A 25,346-nucleotide genomic window follows, 5' to 3' on the forward strand; every position below is an offset into this window, starting at 1 on the left:
CCCTCTACCTGGAAGCAGGTTAGCTAACCTTAACAGTCTCAATTTAAAATAAAATATATATTTATATATATATTCATATATATAATAAAAGAGAAGATATTAGTGGCAGTGTACGCAAAACAAAAAAGAAAACAAAGAAAAATTACTTTTAACAATCTCACTTTTTTTGTTTTTTTACACAAATACTGTTGTAAATATATTAAAAAAATCAGCATTCTATCTGGTAAACGTCACTTTTGCCCCTCTATAAAATTTTGAATTAAAAAAGTCCCAAGAACTCTTTTTTTTAATTATTATTCCCCTCCCCACCCACCCTCTATTCCTCTTTCTTCCACAAGAATAAATCCTGATGCAACTTTTTTTTTTTTTTTTTTTTTGCAAAGATTGTGGGAACTAACCCTTCTCTTGTACCTAGATCCATAGGTTGCAACCTCTGATATCTTTGATTTTCCTCTGTGTTTCTCTTTGCCTTCTGTGAAAGTCCCTCTTGATTGTGCTGAGGCCCTGGGCTCAGCGAAGACACTGAATAAATTACAAAAAAGCCACCGTTGCTCGTTGTCTGAATCTTCTTGGTTTCTGCTGTAAGGTGGTGGTGGTGGTATGGGAAAAGCAGTGGGGAGGGTGCGCCAGGGAGCGTGGGATGGAGCAGAATCCAGGTGAGGAACCTCTGATTCTTTTTCCTCACTCTGCAGGGACTCCACACTATCCAAGCCACACTGCCTTGCACTCCCCTCAGCCCTTTTGTGTGTTTGTGGATGCGTGTGTGTGTGAGAAAGCAGACACGTGGTGGAAACCAGCAGGGCCTTGTTTCCTCTGGTTGCTGTTCAACCAGAAGCAAAATATTCCACAGTTCTAACTGGATACTGTGAAGTCCAAAAGCGGTCAGCATTGTGAATTATGTCCATTGAAACACTGCGAGCGGTGTACTTATAACGACAGTAGGCCTTGTAGATTTGTAATATACTTTGTTTTGTTTCGTTTTTGTAGTGCTCTTCACAAGTGAGAAAAAAGAAATTGTTTTTTTGTTGTTTTTTTTTTTCTGTCTGTTTTTTGATTTTTTTTGTGTTTTTTTTGTTGTTTGTTTTTTGTAGTAAAGAAGGGTTGTATTTAGAGGCCAGTAGCTAGAGATCCAACCAGTGGAGCTCATGAAGCACTACCTGGCCTTAAGGCCACCATCCAAGGGAGGTTGGGAAAATTATTATTCACCCAGCCTCCGGAAATGTAATGTACCAGCAGGCAAAAAACAGTTCTTCATGTAGTACAAAAACAACAAAATGAAACGAACCCAAAAAAAAGGAGGAAAATAAAGGTAAAAATGAAACAAAAATCATTTCTTAAATTCTAGTGCCATAGCTTTTTTTGTTGTTTCTATTTTTTTGTTCATAACAAAGAGAGAGAGAGAGATTCTACTTATCCGTCTGACACATGCATCCTCATGTGGTCGTTGAAATGCTCGATTTGGTCAAACTTAGCTGGACAGACAGAGCAGACGTACGTGGTCCCCTCCGTGCAGGCCACCACGCCAGCAGGGACGGCCCTGGCGCCAGTGCCGGTGGCTCCGGGTGTGCCGTTGGTGGCGCTGTGCAGAGCCACATGCCTCTCCAGCAGGGTCTTGTGGGAGAATTTCTTCTTGCAGATGTAGCACTCGTAGGACTTCTCCCCGCGGTGGAGGCGCATGTGCACATTAAGGGAGCTCTTCTGGGTGAAGCGCTTGTTGCAGATACTGCACTGGTATGCCCTCACGCCAGTGTGCGTCACCATGTGTTTGATTAGGTAATCCTTTAAAGAGAAGGAGCGCCAACAGATGCTGCATTGGTGGGGTTTCTCACCTGCCCATTACCAACGAGAGACAGAAAGAGAGAGAGAGAGAGAAACAAACAAAAAAAAGATAATAAAATTAAACCAGCTCAGTACGACTCTTTGCAATAAACTAGTGGTAAGTCTCACAGTAGTCTCTGGAGAGGTGCTCTGGCTAAGAAAGAGTAATTCTGTTAATAAGCATGCTTTGATACACAACATTTTTTGCAGGGGCTTCGAAACACTTTACAAAGGGGGCTTTAGGTATTCCCAATCCACATACAGTAAAAAGGAGCTCAGGTGATCTCTTCAAGTTTACTGACAAAGACAGGACTAGAGTTAAAAGGTCCTGGCATCCACCCCAAGCTTCAATGGCACAGCCTCTCCTGCCTTGTTCCTCACGCTTGTTTCTAGACAGGTCTTAGTTAAGTTACTTTACCTTTCAGTGCCTCCATCTCCCTACCCGTATGTAATAACAGCGTGGACAAAGCTGGTGATTACTAGATAGCTGACCTGTAACACAGTCATTTTTGTCAAATTGCTTTAAATTTCTCATCAGAGAAATGCTAGAGATTGCCAAAGGAATCCAGTGCTTTATAAGAGGTTTACATTTGTTGTCCCTTTTTCTGGACAAATCTCATAGCTGAAGCATGAATAAGAGCAACTGAAAACGGAACCTCAGTACACAGAATTGCCCAGGCCAGCCAGTACCATGCACAGGGCAACATAACAGATAAACCTCCAGTGTAACAGACATGAAATTTAAATGATTTGACTGACAATTACATAAAACACCGTATCAGGTATACCAGAGATATAAAATACTTATGTCATCTACCACATTGCCTGTGCGCCCAGGGCTGTTGTAAAACTGATTATGGCAACTTGTATAAGTAAACTCTGATCATATCCAGACAAACTAGTGACTACAAGGATGAACTGAAAAAAATATTTAGCTGAGCACATACAATTTGTTTGTCCAGACTACTCTTAATTCCTCCTTATCCTCAGAGTTCTTCTGGGAGACAATTCTACGGCCTCATGTTTCATGGTATCAGGCAACATTTTGATGATATGTTGCTGTATTGACAGTGTAGACAACACCTAACACCCTGAATGCCTCATCAAAAGCTGCTTTTTAATTTGTTTTCTGAATAACTTGTGGTATAATTCAGGTGTGGTAATTCATCATCTCCAAAGCTGTCAGGGAGAGAGATGGTACCATAGCTCTGTGACAATCAAAATGATCCTGTGTTTCACTCACTGAAAAATTATTTTCCTTTGGTCATTCCATAATTTTCCCTCTAGCAGAGATCCTTTTTTTTTTTTTCCACAGACATCCTGCGTCCTCCTTTTTACAATCTGTCTGGCACTGTTTTAAATCCTGGAGAGTCAATCTTCAGGGACCATCACAGATCTGTGGTAATATACCATTTACTCTTTGTACAGTGAGATTACAATACACTACTTACATTCAATTTTAAGAGGAGATAATTAATATGGATTGGATGGGAAGGACCTACTTTTTTACCTCCCCTGAGTCTCTGTTTCTTTTTATTTCACAGTTTGCACATATGACGGTGACATCTGTGAATGAAATATACACGCTGCTCTTCCTTGCACCAATGATGAGTTTGTCCCTACTTGGTAAAAAACACTTGGTCAAAACACATTAAGTCCTTACTTTCCTGCTGGCTTTGCCGAACATAGTAGTGTGTTGAGTGTAGACGGGCCAGTATACTTGACACGTGTTATGTGGAAAATGATAGTGTGTCAGTTATAATAATGTCTGATTAACTTATAAGAGACTGATTATATTTACAATGCTCATTTTTGCCTTAGGCAACAGATGTCCCAGAGATTGTAACAAGTCGATCTCTTCTGCTCTAGACCCTGCTAAGTCTATGCTATAAAAACACCCTGATTTCTGTCTGCACGTGCTTCTAAGATACACCGGGTTCTGGCTTTCTAATCTTAGCTTCAAAACCTTCCTGGGATTTCATCTCTCCTAAGAACCTCAAAACATTTTAGGTTTTCTTTTTTGTATGCAAATTTATGCCCTTCCTAAGTGAGCACTGTAGATTCTTTATTCCCGTGATTCTTCATCTTAAAGTCGGAGAAAACTTTACTCAGTGTATTAAATTTGCATATTCCTCCTTTTGGTTCTTTATTTCATATTTGGCTGGTTTTAGACAGCAATGTGGGACAGTTATCGAATATTAATCACAGCGTGATATGTAGGAGAAGGCAATGGTGGCTTATAAGGTGCACGGACACTGCATGTATTCTAGCACTGTATTTCCACAACATTGCACGTCTTGGAGAACAACATTGTGGGATACATTAAAACCAGTCTGCAGGGAACATGGAAAAATATCCATCTCTAGCATGTTTGTGTCCATGTAAAAGAAGAAAGGGAGACAGGCTTCCATTGCATGGAAAGCTACATCAGAGTGTAGTTTTCAGAAGCATAAAACCATAGAGATTGGGAAGCCTTTAGGTTGTTGAATTCTGGTTTATGATTAGGCTCCTCCATGGCTTCTCTTGTGAGCCCTCCAAACAGCAAGACTAATTCGAATATTTGCATATTCCGAATCTTTCCCTTTTTCCATGGATCTTTTCCAGAGCCACTTTGCCTGGCTTCTTTTAACAGGGCTGAGGAAAGTCATCCTGACAGTGGGAACAGCTGTCTCTTCTGTTTTCATAATGATCCTGTCCAGCACTAGATAAGGTAGCAGACACGCTTTCTCTGAGCCTGTACATATAAAGGTTATTTTCAGAAGGGTTTTCTGAAGCCCTGCCCTCTGTTGGTTAAGGTGCAATTATTCTCCCAGACACTCCAGGAGCCAGTTTGTTCCTAAATGAACTTTTAAATCATTTATCTACCCAAAGCCTTCCTTGCCACCACAGTTCATTATTTTGGGCATTCTCAGACCCACACAAATAAAACATTAATTCATTATCGGAGACGCCTATCAATTTCCTTGGTTGACTTTATGTGTAGTAGCTAGGAATATTTTAGGTCAAGTCTTCCAATATTATTCTTTATCTGACTCCAAATACCAAATGCAGTGCACAGCTGGGGGTAGGGGAAATAAAGCACCTAATCTCAGTGAAGTTATTTGTGAAAAAGCCTTTCTAGCTTTTAGAACAAGGATGCAGGCAGATGTATTTGACTGGGTTCTAAAAGGGATATTTTTCTAAATAACACAACACTATCTACATAGTATTTTAGCTGCTCATCCACAACAGAAAGATAGAGAATATAAATAGACACAAAGGATAATCTTGGGATTTAGAATTCTTGATCCTTGCAATCACACATTTTTTACCAGTCCTGAGGAGTTGAACTTTTTGTGTATGTACATGTACATGTCTGTCTTAGACGTCTAGAGGAATTTTTCACTTAAGTGATACTTATAAGTAAACAGAAGTTAAAAGTTCACATACACACATGGAAGTGAAATCCATTGGATACAATCGGGAGGCATGACTTACATTCCTCCCATACCTTGGGCAATTTCCCCAGGTTCTACTCCACGTATGACAAACCCAGCACTTAAATTTTAAGATCTGACGTTAACAAAACCACTGCTTGATGAGAGAAATATTTACTGTTTCTCTAAAGTAGAATTTCTCTCCAACATCAGAAAGAGCTAAAGGCTAAAGCAAGCAAAATTTAGTCCTGAACCCAGGATAGCTTCTCCATGTCAGATACAGTATCTCCTTGCTTTGAAGTCTCATGACTTGATAAAGCTAGAAAAGGCAGTTTTGGCTCAGGAGTAAATATGGTTACCTATGTTGTCTCGAAAGACCACATACTAAAGCAATTACACTTTTAAACAAAAAGGGTGCTGATGTTGTGTTCTACATATATTATTTTAATTTTTTCTCATTGAGCACCATGTTTCTGTACTCACAGTTAGTGAAACATCTGACTTGCCAGAAGACAGCAATAGGCTTCAGTGAAGTACAGAAAAACTTCTCTAAAGAACTTCAAATTTACTTTCCTATAGGAATATGTGAGATTTAGAAAATACGTGGCAGTGTGTCTAACATGCAGGCCTGGACCTACTGCTGCAACTCCACCAGGAATGTACTTGCCCTCAACTCATGCCAATTATCATCACTTGAGCTTAAACCCCTGAATCTGCAAACCTTACAAGAGGATGCCCTTTCTTAGTAGATGCAGTTTTTCTTTAATGACTTATTACAGTTTCCTCATGCCACTTCTACTTAATGTTGACTGGTCAGCTTGCAGTGGACAACAAATGCTTACCATTTCCTTGGATGGGTGCAGGACATATTTTACTCCGAGTAAAATGAGCTTGTTTCTGCACCACGCACAGTTAGGTCCCTATGAGGGACCTATAAGTTTCTGCAGGGGCTCAGCTTCAATGCAGTAAGCTCGGAAAGTGTTCAGTGATATCAGCTCCCTGGATAACCTCTCCCTCCTGTTTGTGCTGGGGGTTGGCAGGTTGGGAAACAGAATCTAAGTCCACGTTTGTCAAGGACTTTCTCTGGCTTCGTGTATAAACCAAAGGGACACGCTCTTACCTGTGTGTACAAACATGTGCTTGACGTAGTTCTGTTTGGCGGTGAAAGTCTTGTTACAGAGAGTGCACTCGTAAGGCTTTTTTTCGCCTTGCCCACCTGCTGTGCTGTGGCCCGCAGATGGGGCCAAGGGCTGTGGGGCTGGCAGCTGGGCAGTAAAGGTTGACAGGCCAGGCTGGGACACTGTGACAAACTGTGTCTGTTGGCCAGCTAAAGGCTGGGGCAGGCTAAAGAGAAAAGGCTTAGGGCCACTGCCAGCAGACTGTGTGGTGAAAAGGGCAGGCAGGTAGGTGTTGCCAGCTGTACCAATGACCTGAGTGTTGCTGGTCAGAGTCAGTGGCATCCTCAGATTGCTGGTGAGGGTTTCTGTCTGGCGTAAGTATATCTGTGTGGTTGGCAATGGTTGGGCAACAGTTGTGTTGACAGAAGGCTGCAAAGCCCCCTTTTCGGTGCTGTTATTGACTGTGAGCACTTTGCTGTCCATTTCAACGTCATTGCTTCTCTCTGGCGAGGAAGAGTTGGCATCTACATGCTGCTGCTGCTGCTGCGGCTGAGTGCCATCAGCAGGGGCATCATTTTGATCTGCTTGAGAAGGTTCTTGCTGCCCATCTCGGCCCAGACCAGCCATAAACTGCTGCTCCATGGAATCAGGCTCAGTTCCAATGGAGGAACTGACTCCCGAGTCAAAACTCTCCCCTTTGGGCTCACTCTCAGTGCCTTCTGCTTGGTCAGTGTCCTCGGTGCATTCCTCGGACTCATTGCGTTCAAGGATCTGCACCCTTTGTTGGCCATAGTAGTCATAGTCATCCTCCATCTCCTGCTTAATATGGATGTTGCCCATCAGGGTTTGAATTCGGACAGGGCGTGGTTGCTTGCGGCAGTGTGTAGTCTCTGGAGTGGTGGAGAGATACCGCTCCATCTGTTGCGACCGTTCGTGGATGCGGGTAATCCAGCTGGGATCTTCCATATGATGGTCCCTGGGGAGCCCCAGGGCTGTTTCATGGTGGCTGACCACAGCTCCACTGTAAAAGGAGCGCTCCCCACTGCCATTTTGCATGGAACAGGCATAGAGGGCTGAATAGATCCTGTCCACGCTGTGCTGTGAATGGCTCTGCAGGTAGCCAGACTCTGTGTCGGTGCTCTGCCCCGAGGTGCCTGATTCGGGTGTTCCCCTGGGTGTCTCCTGGCCAGAATCCTGAATCACTGGGTAGACCTCTCCCACATTTTGTGAGACAATCCTTGTGCACTCATCAATCACAGTCTTGATCTGCAGGATGCTGGCAGCTGTGAGGATCTGGAGGGCCTCCGACTGTGAGACCCGCAGCACCCCGCTGTACATGAAGTCAATGAGCTTTTGCACAGACTGGACTGACACCACTGAGGGGATCTCAATGTCACTGTAGCCCAGCAGCAGCTTGTCCTGGAAGAAGGGGCTGCCAGCCGCCAGCACACAACGGTGGGCGCGTAGCATGCTCCCGTGGATGCGGACCGTCACGTCACAGAAGTGGCCACGGTTGCGCTGCTCGTTGAGGGTCTCGAGCACAGAATTGCTGAAATTGTGAAGGTTGATGCTATGAATGCGCTCTGTCATCCCCTTGCAACTGATGTTACCTGTAGCAAAGCAGGTGACAAAAAAAAACACCAACAGATTGAGTCTGGTCCATCAACAGAGCCACAGTCAAGGCACTGGCGAGGGTGACCGCCCACTGGGTAAACCAAACAGATTATATGGTAAAAATGGCATGCAAAGGCACCAATGAGAAGACAGCATCTCTGTAAGGCTAGAAGTAAACTTGCTACTCATTTACAGAAGCTCAAGTTCTAACTTTTTGTACAAAAGCAGACAAAGACAAGTGTAGCTGGGCCTAAATTCCAACCACATTCCTGGGCCTTGGACTTCCTATCAGTTTATCTGGCTTTAAAAAGCCTAGAGCCAGCCAATTGTAAACACTGAGCACATGGATTAAAGCTGGATTTTAGGCTGTTCAGATGTGGACCCATGCCAGAAAAGATCAGATTCTTACTTTAATGACCTTTTACACCAAGTTGTTAACACAAAGACTCTATACGCAATTTCTATCTACATTGGTATTTTAAGGAATTTGGATCCTGTGTTTTAGAGTACAGTTACTTGCATCAAAAAAACCTGTCAGTCACTTTGTAAAATCCAAATCTGGTTCAAGATTTAGGCTGTAAGCCTAAATCCCCCCCACAGTTTTGTCTGGGGTTGTGGTTTAGAACATTTGCTACCCAATAGTGACAAACAGTCCTCTGTAAGAACCCAAAGCACAAAGTTAACATGAGCTGTCCCCTTCATTTTTAGCATATCCCAAGTTCTGACTGGCACCAGAATGCCATCATATAAAAACAAATGTTCTCCTGCTGTTATTTACTTGACAGAAACTGGAAAATTACAGACATCTACCCTAAGGAAGACTTTGTCTTAGTTTGGCTGAATAATCAAAATAAAGAACAGTTCAGAAAAGCACCTAATTTGGGTACAGAGCCAGCATATCCTTTAAAATTAACTTTTACAAGTGACTAAAAAGTAACTTCTTTATCTCTCAATCCACTTCTCCTTATCTCCATCTTGATTGCTTTGGTTTTAATGCTTTTTTGTTTCCTTTCCTGTCCTTTACTCATTTTTCGACTATTTACATTTTGATGGACAGAAACCATGGTTTCACCTTTTAACTATGAAGAACCAACTATCCTTTGAGTGGTAAGCAAATAAAACATTATTAATAATTTTTTTCTCATAGCATCACCTCAGTTCCCAGAAAAGAATGCAGAGAAAAGTAATGCATAATCACAAGTAGTATTAGAGGCATTTTATCTTGAATATTACGACCAAAGCTACAACCCTTCTTGACACAACTACTTGTTAATGTGCGAGATCTAAAAGTGAAATTTGGTAGAGAAGCATGAATAAATTAAACTAGTTTATTGTCACTGTCTGTTCTAACAGAAATATACAGAACAAACAAATAGCATCCAAAGTGGTTTCATATATGTGTCTTTTAGCTCAAAAATGTCCCTTTGGTCCAGCCTAAAGGGTGCTTTACATCTGCTACACAGGCAGTGGAACACTACTCACTGCAATTTGCAGGAAAATGTGCTGTCCTCCCTGCTCTGCCGCCTTCTTCTCATTTATCCACTCCTGACGTCTCAAGCACACTCTATTCTGGTGGTTCAAACAAAAACCACCTTGGACAAAGGTGGTTATTTTAATTCTCTGAAGCAGCTGAATGATAAAAGGGAAGCACAAAGGTCAGGAACTGGAAATCCTGACTGGGCCAAGCTGTCTGAAGAAGTCTGATATTAACAGATGTAAACCAGCCCGTACCAGAAGGGTACTAATTTCCACGTGAGATTAGAATACTGTGAGGATGCTCACATAGCAGAAACAAGGAGGAAACCACTAACAGTATCATGGAGGTTGTGAATTTCATCTGTCTTGTTCATAAGCTCTGATGGTAAACCTGAGTTTCATCCTCTGATGAGACTGATCATAGGACTGGAAAAACATCTTAGAAACTGGAGGACTTCCCTTCAAGGGCACTGCAACTATTATTACACAAAATAACGTACAGAAGAGACGTATTGCCTCCTTCTTCTGGACAGCCATTCTCCAGAGACCTCCAGATGCTTCCCTTCCCAACATGTCAAATCACACAAGGATTCAAAATGTAATTACATAAAAAGTCAGAATCCTCGATCTGAAAGGAGGAGAACTTGGTAAAAGCTTTCTATTGGTGGGGAAACAGAAGTGTACAAAATGAATGATAAACAGATGACACTTCTTTTCAAGACCTACTGTAGGCCATGGCAAGTGATTGTATAGCTACCCATTTATCTGCATCTCCCTTTCAGTGGTTGCCTATTAGTATGCTAGAAATCTTTCCATCAGTAAGTATCAATCACTAATTGGTTTGACCTTAGGGCTCCCTCTTCATGCAAAAATGTCTTTCAGATGTGCTTCTGGAAAAGGGAATGACCTCGAGTTTATGTTCTGCTTTGTCAAATGAGGTATTTGATAAGAAGAAGAAATACGCAGCAGTCTAACTCAATAAACCAAAAATCCTGCCTTGCACATGCACAAGGTGGAATATTCTGCGTGTACCAGAGATGCTATGGATAGGTCTCTTGACTTGAGCAGGTGCAAAGAAGTCTACATTGTTCCCATGCACCTTGGCAGATAAAATTAATTTTGTGAGTGGAACTCTGAAAAATGCATTCTCAGGACAAATCCTTTCCAGAAATATGTGATATGCACCATGAGACTGGATGACTTCTTGAGAAAGTGAATTCTGCCACTTATCCACAAATCATGTAGAGAAAGGAGGAAGGGCAAGGTTCATCTGTAAGTTTCACCAGCCTTTCTAAGGTCTTAGCCGTGGGAAGCAAGAGTTGTGTAGCCACAATGCATTTGGTCATTAGCTAACTTGATGAAAACAGCCAGCTGGGGTTAATCAAGGCTAAAGAAAAGAAGTTTGTATGCATTTATTAGAGTGATGTGAATATTTCTCTTATAGGAACTGATCTAGGATGCACCTTGAGGTGTAGGAACTGGTCTGAATGTCAATTGAGTCACTTCATAAAAGGCATGGAGTACATTTTGGTTGCTATTGGTATAACAGAGTTTTCCCTCAAAAAAAATCCTCTCCTCATTTCTTTACTTCTTCAAATGAAATTGGAACATCTACCACTTGCTCAACTGAGAAACAACCGAAATACACTCCTTAAGGATAAAACAAGAGGGCTGCATTGAACAGACACATAACAGATGGTAAAAAAAGCTAATATAGATTTTGAGGATGTTTCTTCTAGGCCACCTTCCTTGTCATTCAACACTGAAAACCATACCTATCCAAAGTACAGGAAAACAAATAATTTGCCATAGTGTCAGAGATGCTACTACACAAACCACAGCAGTATAAAAGAGCAGCTTTAACAAATTCCAGAGACAGGTCTGTAGTAAAACCTGCTGACCCATGCAGCTCCTCTCCCTCTCTGCAGGAAACTGTGTACAGATCCAAGTTTTGTGTTTGTCCCTTACTGTATGCTGTTCTAACCTGAAAGTCCAAAGGTGATGCTCCCCATACAATGTCGACTTGCCAACGCAGGTTAGATTCTAAAATAAATGCCACATTCTGACAAAGACTACTAGAGCCTTGGAAAAGCCAGAAAGTGTGTCAGCTCTTCGCAAGACCCAGCTACACACGCGCACACTCACCTACTTGTCACTGCACAGAATGCCTGGCTCAGGAACAAGACTGCTGTCTCAGGCTCTTCTCAGGCCTGCCACTCTTTTAAACTCGAGACAGTGGGAACCTTTCTGTGAAATTCAAGTGGTCTTTGTTAAGTGTCCCCCTCCTCCTTTTTTTTGTCCAGTAAACATGATGTAGAGATCCCAATGGACTTATTCTGAGAAACTCCTGTAAAATGGTTTTGTCCCTTTCTGTGAAGTAAGTTCTGATTGGAAGGGTATTCACAAACCATATAGGAAAGAATGGGTGTGAAAATGCAAAGGCCATTCTTACCCAGATGGGCAATGAATAGGCGTTTGCCAGTTCAAAAAAAAAAAAAAAAAAAAAAAAAGAAGAAGAAAGAAGAAGAAAAAAATAAAGAAAAGAAAAAAGCCCAGACAACTGCACAGATTATGCACATTTGCAATCCTCCTGGGATGCAATTTGAAGCTGGCATGGCATAAAGGTGAAACATATTACTGTGCAACTTTGAAAAAAGCTCCGTTTGCCCATATGCAAATGTACCGATTAAACTGTCAGGCTATTCACAGAAACATGCATGGAATTCATCCTCAACTACTAAGAAGGAGCACAACGTGGATGGGAAAGGAAAAACTTTTGTTGTGTAATACATGACTGAGTGCTTAGATTAGTGTTTCCTTGAATCTCATCCACCCCTCCCGCTGACTTTTATGCTATGGGCATTCAAAAGAAAGTAGATTTTACCATGACAATAACAATGACAACCTCTCCAAGTACAGTACCAAAAGGGAAGGCAATGGCAGACGGAAACAGCAGGCAGTGAACTCCTGGAAGATACCATAGAAAATGTGAAAGTGCAGCAGAGAGGTACATCAAGCATGGCTTGAAGGTATTTTTCCTATTTGCCAAAGCTAACATACATAGACCTACATAAAGCTGGAAAAGTATGGCTCGCAAAGATGATTTTTTTGTTTGCGAAAAACATAAAAAATGATCCCAGCAAACACATGATGTAGTAGAGCTACAAAAATGTATGAAATACTGAAGACCGCAAGCCACACACAAATGGCTATAATGTACATTTTAAAATGGATTTAGTGAGGGTTTTTTTGTACAGCCACTAGATGTCCCTTTCTGCAAAGTCAATACTTACAGCTTTAATGCTCATAACTGAAAGATAACACGGAATTTGATTTTCTCTAGTGTCCTTTAAAAGCACAGTATCTCAAAGCTCATTGCACAGTAATGACTACCATTTCCAGAAACACAGTGATGATGAAACCACCACAGCTCCCGCAACTCAGCAGTAGCTCAGTGCACAGCCTTCACCTGAAGCAAAACTGCCTAGGACGCTGGAATCCAAGCTCTTTTTGGAAACTTACTGTGTGGTCTTTCCAAGAAATAACTAGCAGAGTGAACCCCAAAGGCTCTGTCTTGCTTTCATACTTATGAGGCAAAGAGAATAATCGTCTTATATCCTTGAGTATTGGTAGGCTTGCTGAGAGAGATATAGATTGATTTTTTGCCTCGATTTTCTGCAGTAGCATTTAGAAAACTGTCTGGCAACTCATCTCACTGATACTTAGACAAGATTAAGTAGAACTAGCTTGATATTGTTGCCTAGTTTGTCTTCCTGACAAGCTTCTCAGGCCTCGCATTGAGAAGAATACACACATTGAGAGACAGTAGGAAAGTTGGAGGCATTATATCTCATATAGAATATGATATCTTTATATTCTTATCATCAAAATGATAAGTTCCTCCCTAGGTGGGAGAACACCCTGGGCTAAGTCAACAATGTGGAAGTTAGGATTGGTAGGCTTTCTTCCTGCTTCTGGAGCCGTTTCTCTGTGCATCTGTAATCCAGCCACTAGTTCCTAGGAGCGCCATAAACCTAAGTAACCTGCTGCTGGAGACAAGCATCATCATCTACTCCTTACTCTCTTCCTCTACCATGCATAGTTTTGGAAATATCCAGTCCTTGGTCTCCACATCAAGTGTTGGATGACCATAGCCTCCTGGTTGTATCAAAAGGATGCATTAGGTTCTTCAGACAGTCATCTAGTCTATTCCTTTTCCTCATGGTGGGAACAATTTACCTACTCTATCTCTTCAGAAATTTGTCTAACATGTTTGAAAAAAACAAGAACGTGCGGCATTTCCATTCCCTCCCTAGACAGATTGTCTGCTATCTTTATAGCAAGAAAGTTTTCCTAGTATTTAACTTTGAAATCAATTACTCATCCCTTCCTCCAGCAGACATGGAGAACTATTGACCACTTTCCTCTTTATAGCACTCTCTCATATATTGGAAGGTGCCCCACTTTACTTCTTTAGACCTATCTTTTCCAGAAAATACACACTCAGGTCTCCCAATCACCCTCATTGGTTATATGTACTCTCCTCATTCTTATCTTCTTCCATCTTCTGTCCGGTTTGTCCTTCTTTCACTTAAAATGCAGTGCCCTAAAGTGGATAAAATACTTTAGCTGAGTTAGATGAATGAAACAGTTGCCTGAGACACTTCATATATGAAACACTTTAAAGACCTTACAGAATAAATAAAACCAAGCAAACAAAGCCCTGTTATCAAAATAAAACTCTACAGATTTTCCTTAAGAAAGGCATGTCTCAGTAAAGAATCCTTAATTTGGAATTAAAATCTCAACTCTTGCATAAACATGACAGTTCAGTTGAAATACAGCATTTCCATCACAACATATGAAAGCTACGATAGTCCCACAGTTTCCATATGAAGTTTTCTCATTTCCATACATTAGTGTCTCCTGTTCCAAACCTAGCACCATAACCATGGGTGCTTTCTTCAGCTCCAATGACCTGATTTATCCCTAGTGATTAAGTTTTATTTTCTGTTGTTCTCAAGTTAGTTGCTCTAAAATAAAACTGGATTAACAGAGCAAAAATTCATACCTAGTGTTTCCATACACAAAATTAGTCCTGCATCAGGTTCCAACTCTCTGGGACCAAATTTAGTGCAGCATCATTTTCCACGAAAGAAGTGACTTGAATTCAGATCCTGAAAACCTGGTAGTGTCTGACTTCTCAGTATATCTCGATGATGCTAGAGAGGCCGATTTAGCCAATCCTGCTCAGGCTGATTCTCCTGAATATTTGGCCTCATTCTGAGCAGGGGCCTGCAAGAGGAAAAGCTCATATGGAGTTTCAGGAACACAGAAGAACATTTGTATCCTCAGCAGGAGATCTGACCAGGAGCAGCCCTTGCTTTCTGTTGCTTTAAAGGTTTGCTGGATTTTTCACCCAATCATCTGCTTGAACATCTTGAAAATCAGTATCTCCTTCTATAATATCTATCCAAAACAAACACCAGATGACACTACACGAATTGCCCTAACCCTACCAGATTGTTGTTAGAATCAAAATATGTAGCAGTCTACATTTAACAGGAAGTACTGTATTTTTACCAGCACAACATCTATTAATGTGTCAGTAATACACTCTATGGAAGAAAGAATCACTGCGTTCTGAAAGCTGTCAAACTTCTCTAAATTTCATAGTCTAATAACTACGTTTATTTGAAAGACAGAAATGCATGCACACACAAACACAACCTTATTCTCCAAGGAGCAAACATATCGAGTAGATGGCTAATAAGAAAGAGTTTGCTTAAACTTTCAGGAGAGAAGCTTTTTCTGCAGACTACAGAATGTTCAGCAAATTTCCTATGCACAATTTATTCAGTTAATTGCCCTGTCCTTTTTAGCATCTACCTTATGACGAGATACTCATTTTACATAAGACTGAAGACTAAACCATAGGTGTTCTGTACATAAAGATTACTTCCATATCCAGAGGGCTTAACTTCCCAATGTCAAGCATAAAAGCCTCTGTTTCAATTTACACGCTTAGGGAGCAGGCAGTCAATCACCTTCCTGTGCTTCACCTGAAAGACTGAGGGAGGAGTCTGTCAGCACTAATCCTGTTTGCTCTACAATCTGCAGGCAGCAATGTTTGTGTGTCAGTTTGTTTCATCTGTAGAACAAGGACAGCATCACGCATCCAGTTCCACAGGACTGCCTGCCTTAATTAATCTTAACAAATTGTTTTGCATTCCTTGGATAAAGAACACTACAGAAAGATCAGGAATTAACTGCATAGGTCTCTTCAAATTTTGTTGTCCAGGCTTACAAAAAAGAAGCTTTCCTCTCACAGTACTCTAGTGCCTTGATTCCTTTATACGTCTTTATGGTGAGCGTCCTCCTTACAACCATAAAACACCAGGTAAAAGCTAGCTCCAATTCATAGCAGTTTGGTGACCAAGGGCTTTAAAGCGTTACAGCACATTCAGCTATTTTTAAGTTAAAGAAATACTCCATTTTTAGCTAGGACATTCACTTTTCCCACTTTCACTCCAGTTTGTATTCTTGCTATTTTAGGAACTCCAAAGTTACTTTAGAGTAAACAGGGTATACTCAAAAGCCATTGTTATTCCCAAGCACGTATCTGGGGTCCGGTCGAATATACCTCTACTGTAAATACTGGCACACATACACACACTCTGTTTCTCTCAGCCCTGGTCTGTAGACCCTCTGCTGCTACAGCCATGCCACCATATCCCGAGCATAGCCACAGACTACAGTGATGGGGGATGCTTCTCCTGAAGGTATCTACAACACCTCCAAGCAATATATACTACATTAACAGAAGAACCACTGAAGCTGTTGTCACAGCTACATTAATGAGGGTTTCAACAGGCTGGCCATACCATTAAAAGGTTGTTAATTCCTGTGCCCAGACCAGCTGTAACCTAATTACGTTACCAAAAGATACAATCACCAAATAGCATTTTAATGCTCTTTTTTAAAACGCAAAGGGAGAAAACAGTTTGTACAACTGCCCTCCTGTAATTGGAAACAGAGAAAACAACGTGGCCACATGATGGCACTATTTCCTAGGAAGAGAAACGAGGCTGTGCTCATCCCTTCTTTAGTAGGGAACATTTTCATGTTCTACATGAAAATTGTTTCAACCCCTCTCGCTTGTTCCCAGAGAGCTCACGCACGGTCCTGCCAAGCCACAGCATGGCCCAACTGTTTTAATTGGCCATAAGTTTATGGCAGTTTGGCTCTTTAAAAATCGAGGTGCATCTATTGCTAGTTTTCCTTCACAGTGCCAGGTGTCCATTACTCAAGAGGGCATGCTGCACTAGTGGACCTGCAGCAAGAGAGCCACTGGGAAGAGGCGAGATGGGCCAGGAATGCCAGCGAAGCTACGGTGTGAACATTCCCCACTCAAACAAAGAACAGGGGGATGCTTCTTGGAAACAGAAAGAATAAACATTTTGGAAAATGTAGGCAAACAAGGTGATTTATTTTGCTATTCTATGGTCCTGACTGAAAGCTTACAGTAGTCATTAGGAATACCTTCACCTGCTTTAAGGGCTCTTGTTTAAATCCCAATAGTGTATTTCAGACTGAATACCAGTAAGGAAAGCGAACAGGGATTGCTTTTGGTCGTTCTGCAGTGGTGGACTGTATAAACTTAACCTCTCTCAGAAGCATTGTTTAGGGAGGAGAAGGGGCTGGGGTTTGAGGTGGAAGCTGAGTCTGGAGGAGGAATGAATTAGAAGGATAATAGGTGCAAATATATTAAAACACGTCTCCAAAAGAGAAAATAGCTGTTCCATGAACTCTTTCACGTTTACCCTGTATTGTTAGATTTTTCCCCAGGCAGAAATACAAGGAGGAAAAGCTTATCAGTTTGAGTGTGGTTAAATACAGTAAGCCTGAAAGCCTGTGGGCTTTGGTTAAAAGGAAAATACAGATTAAAACCTCTTAAGATAATTACCTGTTTAGAAGGTTTCTATTCAAGCTAGAATCCTCTACAGGGAGTGTTTGTAGCAGTCTTTTAGGAAAAGGGTGCAATCAGAAATGGCTGACTTTTGTGGGAGAGCTGCTGCCTGTGGAAGAGCACTGCTTATACCCTTCATGTTTCCAGAGAAAGGCCTTTCAGTGTAGAAGATTTTGTTCTGGTCACAGAACTACTGGTTGATTGGAGAAACAAGGAATGGATGAAAAACTGTAAATGCCAGTCCTCAAGGCTGGGAAAAGAATACTTCCATCTATTCCAGTGACTGTGTCTCAGCCCTGAGTAGAGGAAAACTATCACATGAAAATGCTAGATTTTATTTGGTTATTTTTTCCATCTATCTTTTTTATCTGTTAGTGAAAGGGTAATTGTTAACTAGTACAACTGGGTGCTTTGGTGAATATTTCAACATAGAAATATTGTGAGACAGATATTCATACTGTTTTGGACTGTGGCTTCTTTATTTTGAGTTTATGGGATGAGTATTCAGGCCTGCTTATAATTCAGATTTAAATATCAGCGGGAAACAGCACATGGTCACGTCAGCGATGCTGAAGGCCACAGGGAAATTTTCTGTCCTCAGTGAGACCTCTGCAATCCCTGGGAGCAGACTTATTTCCAAAGTCACCTACTTAGTTTTGATAGGAAGAGAAACGTATGGCAGAATGCTTTAATAAATGAAGGCAATAAACAAGAACACAGCATTCATGGGTGGCTTGGTATCATCAGATGGATCTATAGCATTATATGTACATTGTCAGTTCCAATGTTCCCCCCCTCTCCCCCCAAGGGAAATGGCCCTGGAATTACATGTGTACACAAGCATACAATCACCAACAGGTGATACTAATACAGTGTATGAGAGTTATTTCTATGGTCTGCCTTCAGGCACATTCTACCCTCTACACAGCCAAAAACATTAGAGACAGCATCTGTGAGTTTTACTTCTGAATACAGGGAATATGCCCTGTTTTGAAACACTGTATGAGATCAAAGCACAAGACATTTTTGCTAAAGTTGACATGGCTGCACACACAGGCAGGAAGCTGTGGGGAGAAGTCCCTTGCTCTGTTTTTATTTCCTCTATCATACCCCTTTTCACACAAAAATTGCTACTTTGTGGTTTTTTCTCTATCTGTGTAACATCAATAAATTACACGTTATCACTCCTATCATCTAGTTATAAAGAGCCTTTCAAGAATTTTAAGAGATGCACAATATTGCTACACTTACATTTTCACTGGTTAAGAACTCAAAAATAGCTCTTGTGAGATTACTCTTAATTTATACTACTTCTCTCTTGTGGGCTTTCAAGAAGCAGCATTTCACCACATGTCACAGATTGATACAGAGTATATATTGTGCATCCCAGCCAGGCAGAGATCCTTTCAGTGTTTTACACAACAAAGCTGGGATGAGTAGGGGTCCTAAGATTTGTTTATCATTTTTTTCATAGGTGCAGTTAATTCCTCAAGGAGCTATTTGTGCTGACAGATTGCGAGATCGCAAATTCTCTTTTACATTCCAGTTCCTGAGTGGTAGGTATGTAAGACTAGATCTCATGTTATTTTAGCCTTGTAAATTACTCCATGGACAATGAAAACAGTCACAGAAAACATAAATGAAAAGATGGCACAATTGCATTCTCTCTAGAAACAATAATAATTGGCATCCTCAGGAACCCAAACATACAGTGCCAGCCAGAACACATCGCTGTGGTCTGCGTGCACCAAGCTTCAAGGCAAATACCCTGATGTAAATGAAGGAGCTCAGTGGCACCCCAATGGCTTACAACTGACTTTCACCTATGGAGTAAATCAAAGACTACATTTCTTGTAGAAATACAATGATTTTCCCCCACAACATCCCCTAGCACACTTTATAAACATTAGTAGGCGGTATTAAACAGCACGTTGGTTTTATGTTTCAGGTTCTCTCCCACTACCACGTTAAGGCTTCACTTCAAAAACGCTTTGAATGAAAGAGCTCTCTTTGTTCAGCCGAGAACAATACAAGAATTGTTTTGGTTTTCTCTCATTCGAATACTGCTCTGGTCCTACCTTGCTCTAAAGTTATTGAGTGGGATCACAGCACAAAGATTACACGGCTACTCTGCTATAAGTAAACAAGAGAAAAGGGGAGAAAGTGACTATGGAAGCTTAGATGAAAACAGCAGAAAGGACAGTTTACAGTGGTGAAAAATAACAGAAGGTGACCAAGTCTATTTTTACAGCTGTAACTCTGGAGTTGCGTAGTTGCAACAGACCAGGCAACTAATGCACCAGTCAATGTTTCTCAAAGCATGGAAGGTGCCTCCCTATAGCATGCAAAGAACCAACCAAGAGAGATGCAAGCACTGAGTTATGCACGCTTTTAACAACACACAGTAGCACAAAAGGAGATGCAGATGTAGCTGCTTTAGTTCCCTTCAAGTAAGAGTCACCTGTCAAACACTGGAAAATCTTTAATGTTTGACTCTGCTACATGAAGTGTCCCTCTGCAGACCATATGAGGGAAACGGTACATTTGGTTTATTTTTCTCACCCGATTAGGACAGAGGAGATGACAGCAGTTGCATGCGTGGTTAAGACATGAAATAACAATGATTGGCATAATTATGTTTGACATCCTTCAAGCAGACCATATGAAGTGGCAGTTTTGGTATGTGCAACTTCAGGAGGAATAACTATTAAAACGAAAAAAAAAAGAGGAAGTTAGAAAGCATCTGAAAGGAAAAGATAAGGAATTAAAATCCATAAGACCAGCAGGGAGGTGGCCTTCATAATAGTTTATTAGAGTCCATATGCATAACCAAGGATAACAACGACAACAACAAAAAAGGAAGTAGGAAATGCTACAATGGTTAAATAACAAGGTATAAGAGTTCATTAAAGTTGAAAATGTATCCTTCCAAACATGGAAATCATGGCCAAGTGACACTAATAGAACTGAGCATAAACTGTAGCAGGCTAGATGTAAAACAAAGATTAGGTAGGGTGAAGGCAAAATTTAAAGAAAAAATGACTAAAGGTATAAAGACAAATACTGTAATTATTTGTCTTTAACACAGACATCAGACAGAGAAAGTTTACAGGGCAATGACCGGTACCTAAGAAGTGCTGCATATTATATGGATTGATAGATTAAGTAGGCACGTAGCAGGCTCAGTGGGTTAGCTAGACTGCTGATCTATGAAAGCAGCAAAGGTAATCGAAGAGGTTACAGAAATTCTGCAGTGGAACTGACATTATTGCTTTAATTTTCAAAATGGAGGATGATGGAAGAAGGGAAGCAAGCTCAAGGGGACGAAGAGGAAAGCACTGTTCTGGAGACTGTTATTAAAAAAAAACAAAACCCACATACAAAACCAACCAAACAAAAAATCCCAAACAACAAGAGTGCTGGAACATCTAAATACATTGAACAGTGAAAGACAGTTGTATAGTATTCATCGGTCACTCCAATATATAAGGGAAGGATTTATTACAAGACTCAACTTAAAGAATGGTAATAAAAACCTGTGGGGGGCAGACTCTGAAGACAGGAACAGGTAAACTCAGAAACAGACTGCAGATATTTTACTGGACCGTTACAGTAGGTCTCAGTGGCTGCAGCATGACTTACAAACAGAAATATCACAGTATTACCAACTCAGTTACCTCAAAATCTTAAGAATGGAAGCTATGGGACTGTAAAGAGCAATAAGAATTTTTATCCTTTTCCCCAGTACTTAAAAAGAACGGATACACTAGGGACATATCTTCAAGTTCTCCCCTGAAATCATGAAAGCTAGAAACTTGGACAGCTGTTTTAAACCAAAACTGAAATTACGCATGTTATCACTGAGAGTTCTGTAAATGGAGAGCAGTAAGAAAACACTGAATACCACAAGAATTGACAACCTAGCATCAAGCCAGTATTACAGGGTCATCAAATAAGAGAATCAACATTTAGGATAATTAGACAAATTTTCAAAAGCATCTATGTGTTATAAATGTGATTTATGCATCAGTGAAACTCAGGCTCCAAAGTCACACAGTCGCTTCTGAAAACATACTCACTGACTTCAGAACTGAAGTACCATATGCTATTAGTCATTTCTCATGAGAAGAAAAGCCCGAGAGACCAACCTGACAAAACTCACTTAGTGTACTGATTAGGAATATAGAGACCAGTTCCTATCAGTAGTACAACATTTTACACCACCAATTCTTCAGTGTACTGTGATAGCTTTTTCAACAGAGGCAAGGTGAGCTCAGCTTATAGTTTTACATACCTACACTTGTACTTACTTCTGTCTCTACACAATTCCAGCAACATGTATCTACTCCTATGAAAACACAAGTCATTCCTGGCTGATATTTCTTTGGTAATCTTACAAACAGAAATATAAACCTACAAGACACAGAAACCACTTACGACTGTTAAAAAGAGAAGCATTTACTAAAAAAAATTTCAAATGTTCTGCAAGACGAAAGTATAATTGTCATGACATCAGTATTTGAGAACTATGGATGTCCTTGCTTTCAGTTTAGCTTGCTACAGAAAAGGCCTGTATCATTATTATTATATCATCTAAAATAGATATCTAAACATACATCATTTCTTAGGTCACCAAAAACAACCTAAAAATACTCAGCGTTAGCTAACAGATACCATACATAGATTAGCAAAAATACAGATGAACTTACTATTGACATACTGCCTGCCTCTGAAAACAAGGAAGCTGGTAGGATCATGGCCCCCTCCTCCCCTCTGAACGGGGAGATCATTTGAAAGCTCCAGAGCAGTTCCTAGGGAATTACAGCCACAAATTTCCAGAGGCAGAGGGAAGACCATAAGGGCATGTAACCATTCTCTTCCTGCCACAGAACCTCAAAGAGAAACACAGGAAACCTAAAACATAAAGATGAGGCCAAACCACCTTCATATCCATCTAGCCTCTATATTAGCCCTGGGCAAATCAAACTTGCTGATTCATGGGAAGGGAATGGTGGGTCCCTCTAGCTGCTCAAGAAAATGAAAACCCAGAGTTTCCACATTCACTCCCAATGCTCTGTGGAGTTCAGGAACCTTGTGAGCTTCCCTCTCTGCCTTTCCCCATTATGCTGTAAGTCTCTCAAGCTCCAAAAATCAGAACTTAGAAGGAGAAAAAGAAAACAGACTTCCTCAAAGTTCCCATCCTGTAAAAGCTAAAAAATGCTGGAATTGGACCAAGTCAGCCACGTCACTTGAGCATGTATGGACAAAGGGTTCAGATGTGGTCCATCACTGACAGTGTTTATAAAGTGCATTCTATTTAATGCATAAAAACTCCTCAGTCCCTTGCTAAAATATAACTTTTATAAAGTCCTCCCCCATCTCAATGTCTTTCCAATGATTGTTTCATGGATTTTTCAAAAATTATCCATGCCTCACTTTCCTTCTCAACTTTCCCTCCCTACCAGAATCTCAGGTTTCCGCATGAACTGTGTTCTCTAAAATTAGAAAAAATTGCTTCAGCAGTTTTTCCAATGATTGTCCAACCTGCCTCTTGGTCCCATGGAAACTCTTTGCAAACATGTTGCTTGTCCCTTGTCTGGAACAAACTCCTTCACATATGGACCATCCAATGTCTAAGAATAACTCTTTTAACTATCAATAGAGACAAAGCGATTCAGTTGCACTGTTCCCGTGGGATTCCTTTGAGTTTGGACACATCTGTTAAGATGCATACATCAGAGCTTGAATGAAGTTTTTGTCTGACTGTATCTCTGAGAACTCGTGAAAGTTTCTGCCAAAATGATCTTATCTCTTGGCACTTGCAGAGCATATATAGTTATAGATGCTTTCTGAAGGGCTCCTGAAGTAAGTGGCCTATACAGACCAAATCAGTTTAAATACAGCAGAGTCCTGATGACTTGCTTCCCTCTCAGCAGAATCTTTAGAAGCCTTACCTGAGGCAGTTCAGCCTTCAAACTAGGACCCTACCAACTTTGTGTGTTCTCTATCCATAAGCAAGAAAGCACGAGGAAAACTGCAAACAGCACCAATCTTAAATGCTTTCCTTTGCTTCTTTGTAACCTTTCCAGAACCTGTGCCTCTATGCTTGCCCTTGTAGCTTTTTGCACAAACACCTTTCTTCTAGGTAAGCAGCTACATCTGTTTGCGACAGCTGAGTAGCTAGAGGTGGAACTCATTTGGAGCTCTATCAGCTCACTCTATGACTTAATTCCAAATTAATTCAAAGTGGTGCTTTTTATCTGCCAAGCCCTACATGAAAACAGTTACCTCAGGAAGCGCCTCTTCCTCTAACTTGTTCCTCCAATTGCATTGCGTGACCTAGCATTTCCCAAGACTGAAAGAGATAGGAACGGGACACAATGCATCCTAGGTTCTGGATTTTGCTTCAAGGATTCATCTGTGCTGGAAAAATATCATAACATTCAAATGCAGAAATCTAGGACCCAGTCCTGCAAGGGTCAGAAGTAATGAAACTTAATTGGGACTAAGTGGCATCAGAAATGGCATGTAGAATGTACCACGCTATAGAATTAAGCCCCAAATTAAGTTGTGCACCACATATGACTTTACCCAGACTTTTCTGCTAAGTACTCGATTCAGTAAGACTGGCATTCAGGCTATTGCTTAGGCTTTCTTCACCTCTGCCTTTTACAGCTGAGGAGCAGATGGCTACCATAGAGTTTTTATTTCCTATGCTTGGAAAAACTATTTTGATCTGAATCATTCCAAAAGCACCCTGATTTTTTAGAGTAGATTGGCTTTGGAATATTTCTCATAATAAATATGTGGTGTTGTTTTCTGCCAAGCACTAGTGACTGTGCATGCAAAATGGGCAGTGAAGATTTCAAATTGATTTGAATAGGTGGCCCATAAAATCCAAGTCTTTTTTCCAGATACATGAATGAGGGCTTATGGAACCATCTGTACATCACTACATTTTTCCAAGAATTGATATACCCTACCATGCTGACTCTTTCTGGGTGTTTCTGATATTTTCAACAAAAATTCCTCTCAAACTTCCTGTCTAATCCTAGTTTTTAAGTATTTTTAAATTATTTATCATCCGCGAGAAAACTCCTCACCAGAATGAAGAATGTCCTTTGAAAATGAAATATAATATCCATTGTGGGGGTAGAGGCAGTATGGTGGTCTGGGAAATGGAGGTGAGGCAATGTTGTAATGTCTAGAAGGTAGAGAGAAGGACAGGAAGTGTTGCTGGCCCGAAGAAGTAAAGCATCACCACAGGTCCAAAAAAGTTGAGAGGAAAAAAAAGATGCAGCAATGTAGCTGTGAGAGGAGCGGAAGAGAAGGACAAAGGGAGGGATTCTAGGGTGAGGGAAAAGAATCAGTCCAAAAGGCAGAGGAGGCAAGAGGTAAGGAGAAGAGGTTTGTCATGACAGGGAAGCCCATTTTTAAATGTTGGGAGCCACAAATATTAATCTCTTGGGTTAAAGAGCAGATCCCAGCACAAAGGATGGAGGCAATATTAAAAAAAAACACCACATAAACCAGGAGATAGCTATAGTAAATATGCAGTAATTATTCATCATGCCTTGTTCATGTGAGAAACTGGCATTGCTATTTTGCAAGGTCATGCCAAGCACTATTTACATGCATACCGCGCCAAACAAATACAGCCTGATAAAGGTTATAACCCATCATAAACAATGGAAGTTTTTCCATTGGTTCCAAAGCACATGGAATCAACTTACAGAGATCAGCACTACAAGATGTCTTATCATTTCTTGAATTTTTGCAGGACTCTAACTGTATTTTGGGAACTAAATTTTAACAATTCCTGAGATAGGACAATATTATTGCTGAAGTTATTATTAAACTTCTTTTCTGAAAAGAACAACTTCAGTGTGAAAAGAGCACCTAACCTGGGTTTGCAGTTTATTCGTATTGGTATTG

General features: G+C 40.8%; 1 protein-coding gene across 28 annotated transcripts in view; it reads right to left on the reverse strand.

Annotated features, from left to right (window-relative positions):
• Positions 1–326: 326 nt before the first annotated feature.
• Positions 327–25,346, reverse strand: part of ZBTB20 (zinc finger and BTB domain containing 20) — a 487,506-nt gene continuing 462,486 nt past the window's right edge. For all 28 annotated transcript variants that reach the window (XM_054214041.1, XM_054213930.1, XM_054213988.1 and 25 more), the window contains 2 exons: positions 6,355–7,962; positions 327–1,829 (listed from right to left, as the gene is read on the reverse strand). In XM_054214041.1, coding sequence (XP_054070016.1) covers positions 1,411–1,829; positions 6,355–7,942 — 2,007 coding nt within the window. In that variant the 5' untranslated portion in view covers positions 7,943–7,962 and the 3' untranslated portion in view covers positions 327–1,410. The remainder of the gene's footprint in view (positions 1,830–6,354; positions 7,963–25,346) is intronic.

The sequence above is a fragment of the Rissa tridactyla genome, chromosome 1 (assembly GCF_028500815.1).
Source record: "Rissa tridactyla isolate bRisTri1 chromosome 1, bRisTri1.patW.cur.20221130, whole genome shotgun sequence".
NCBI lineage: Eukaryota > Metazoa > Chordata > Aves > Charadriiformes > Laridae > Rissa > Rissa tridactyla.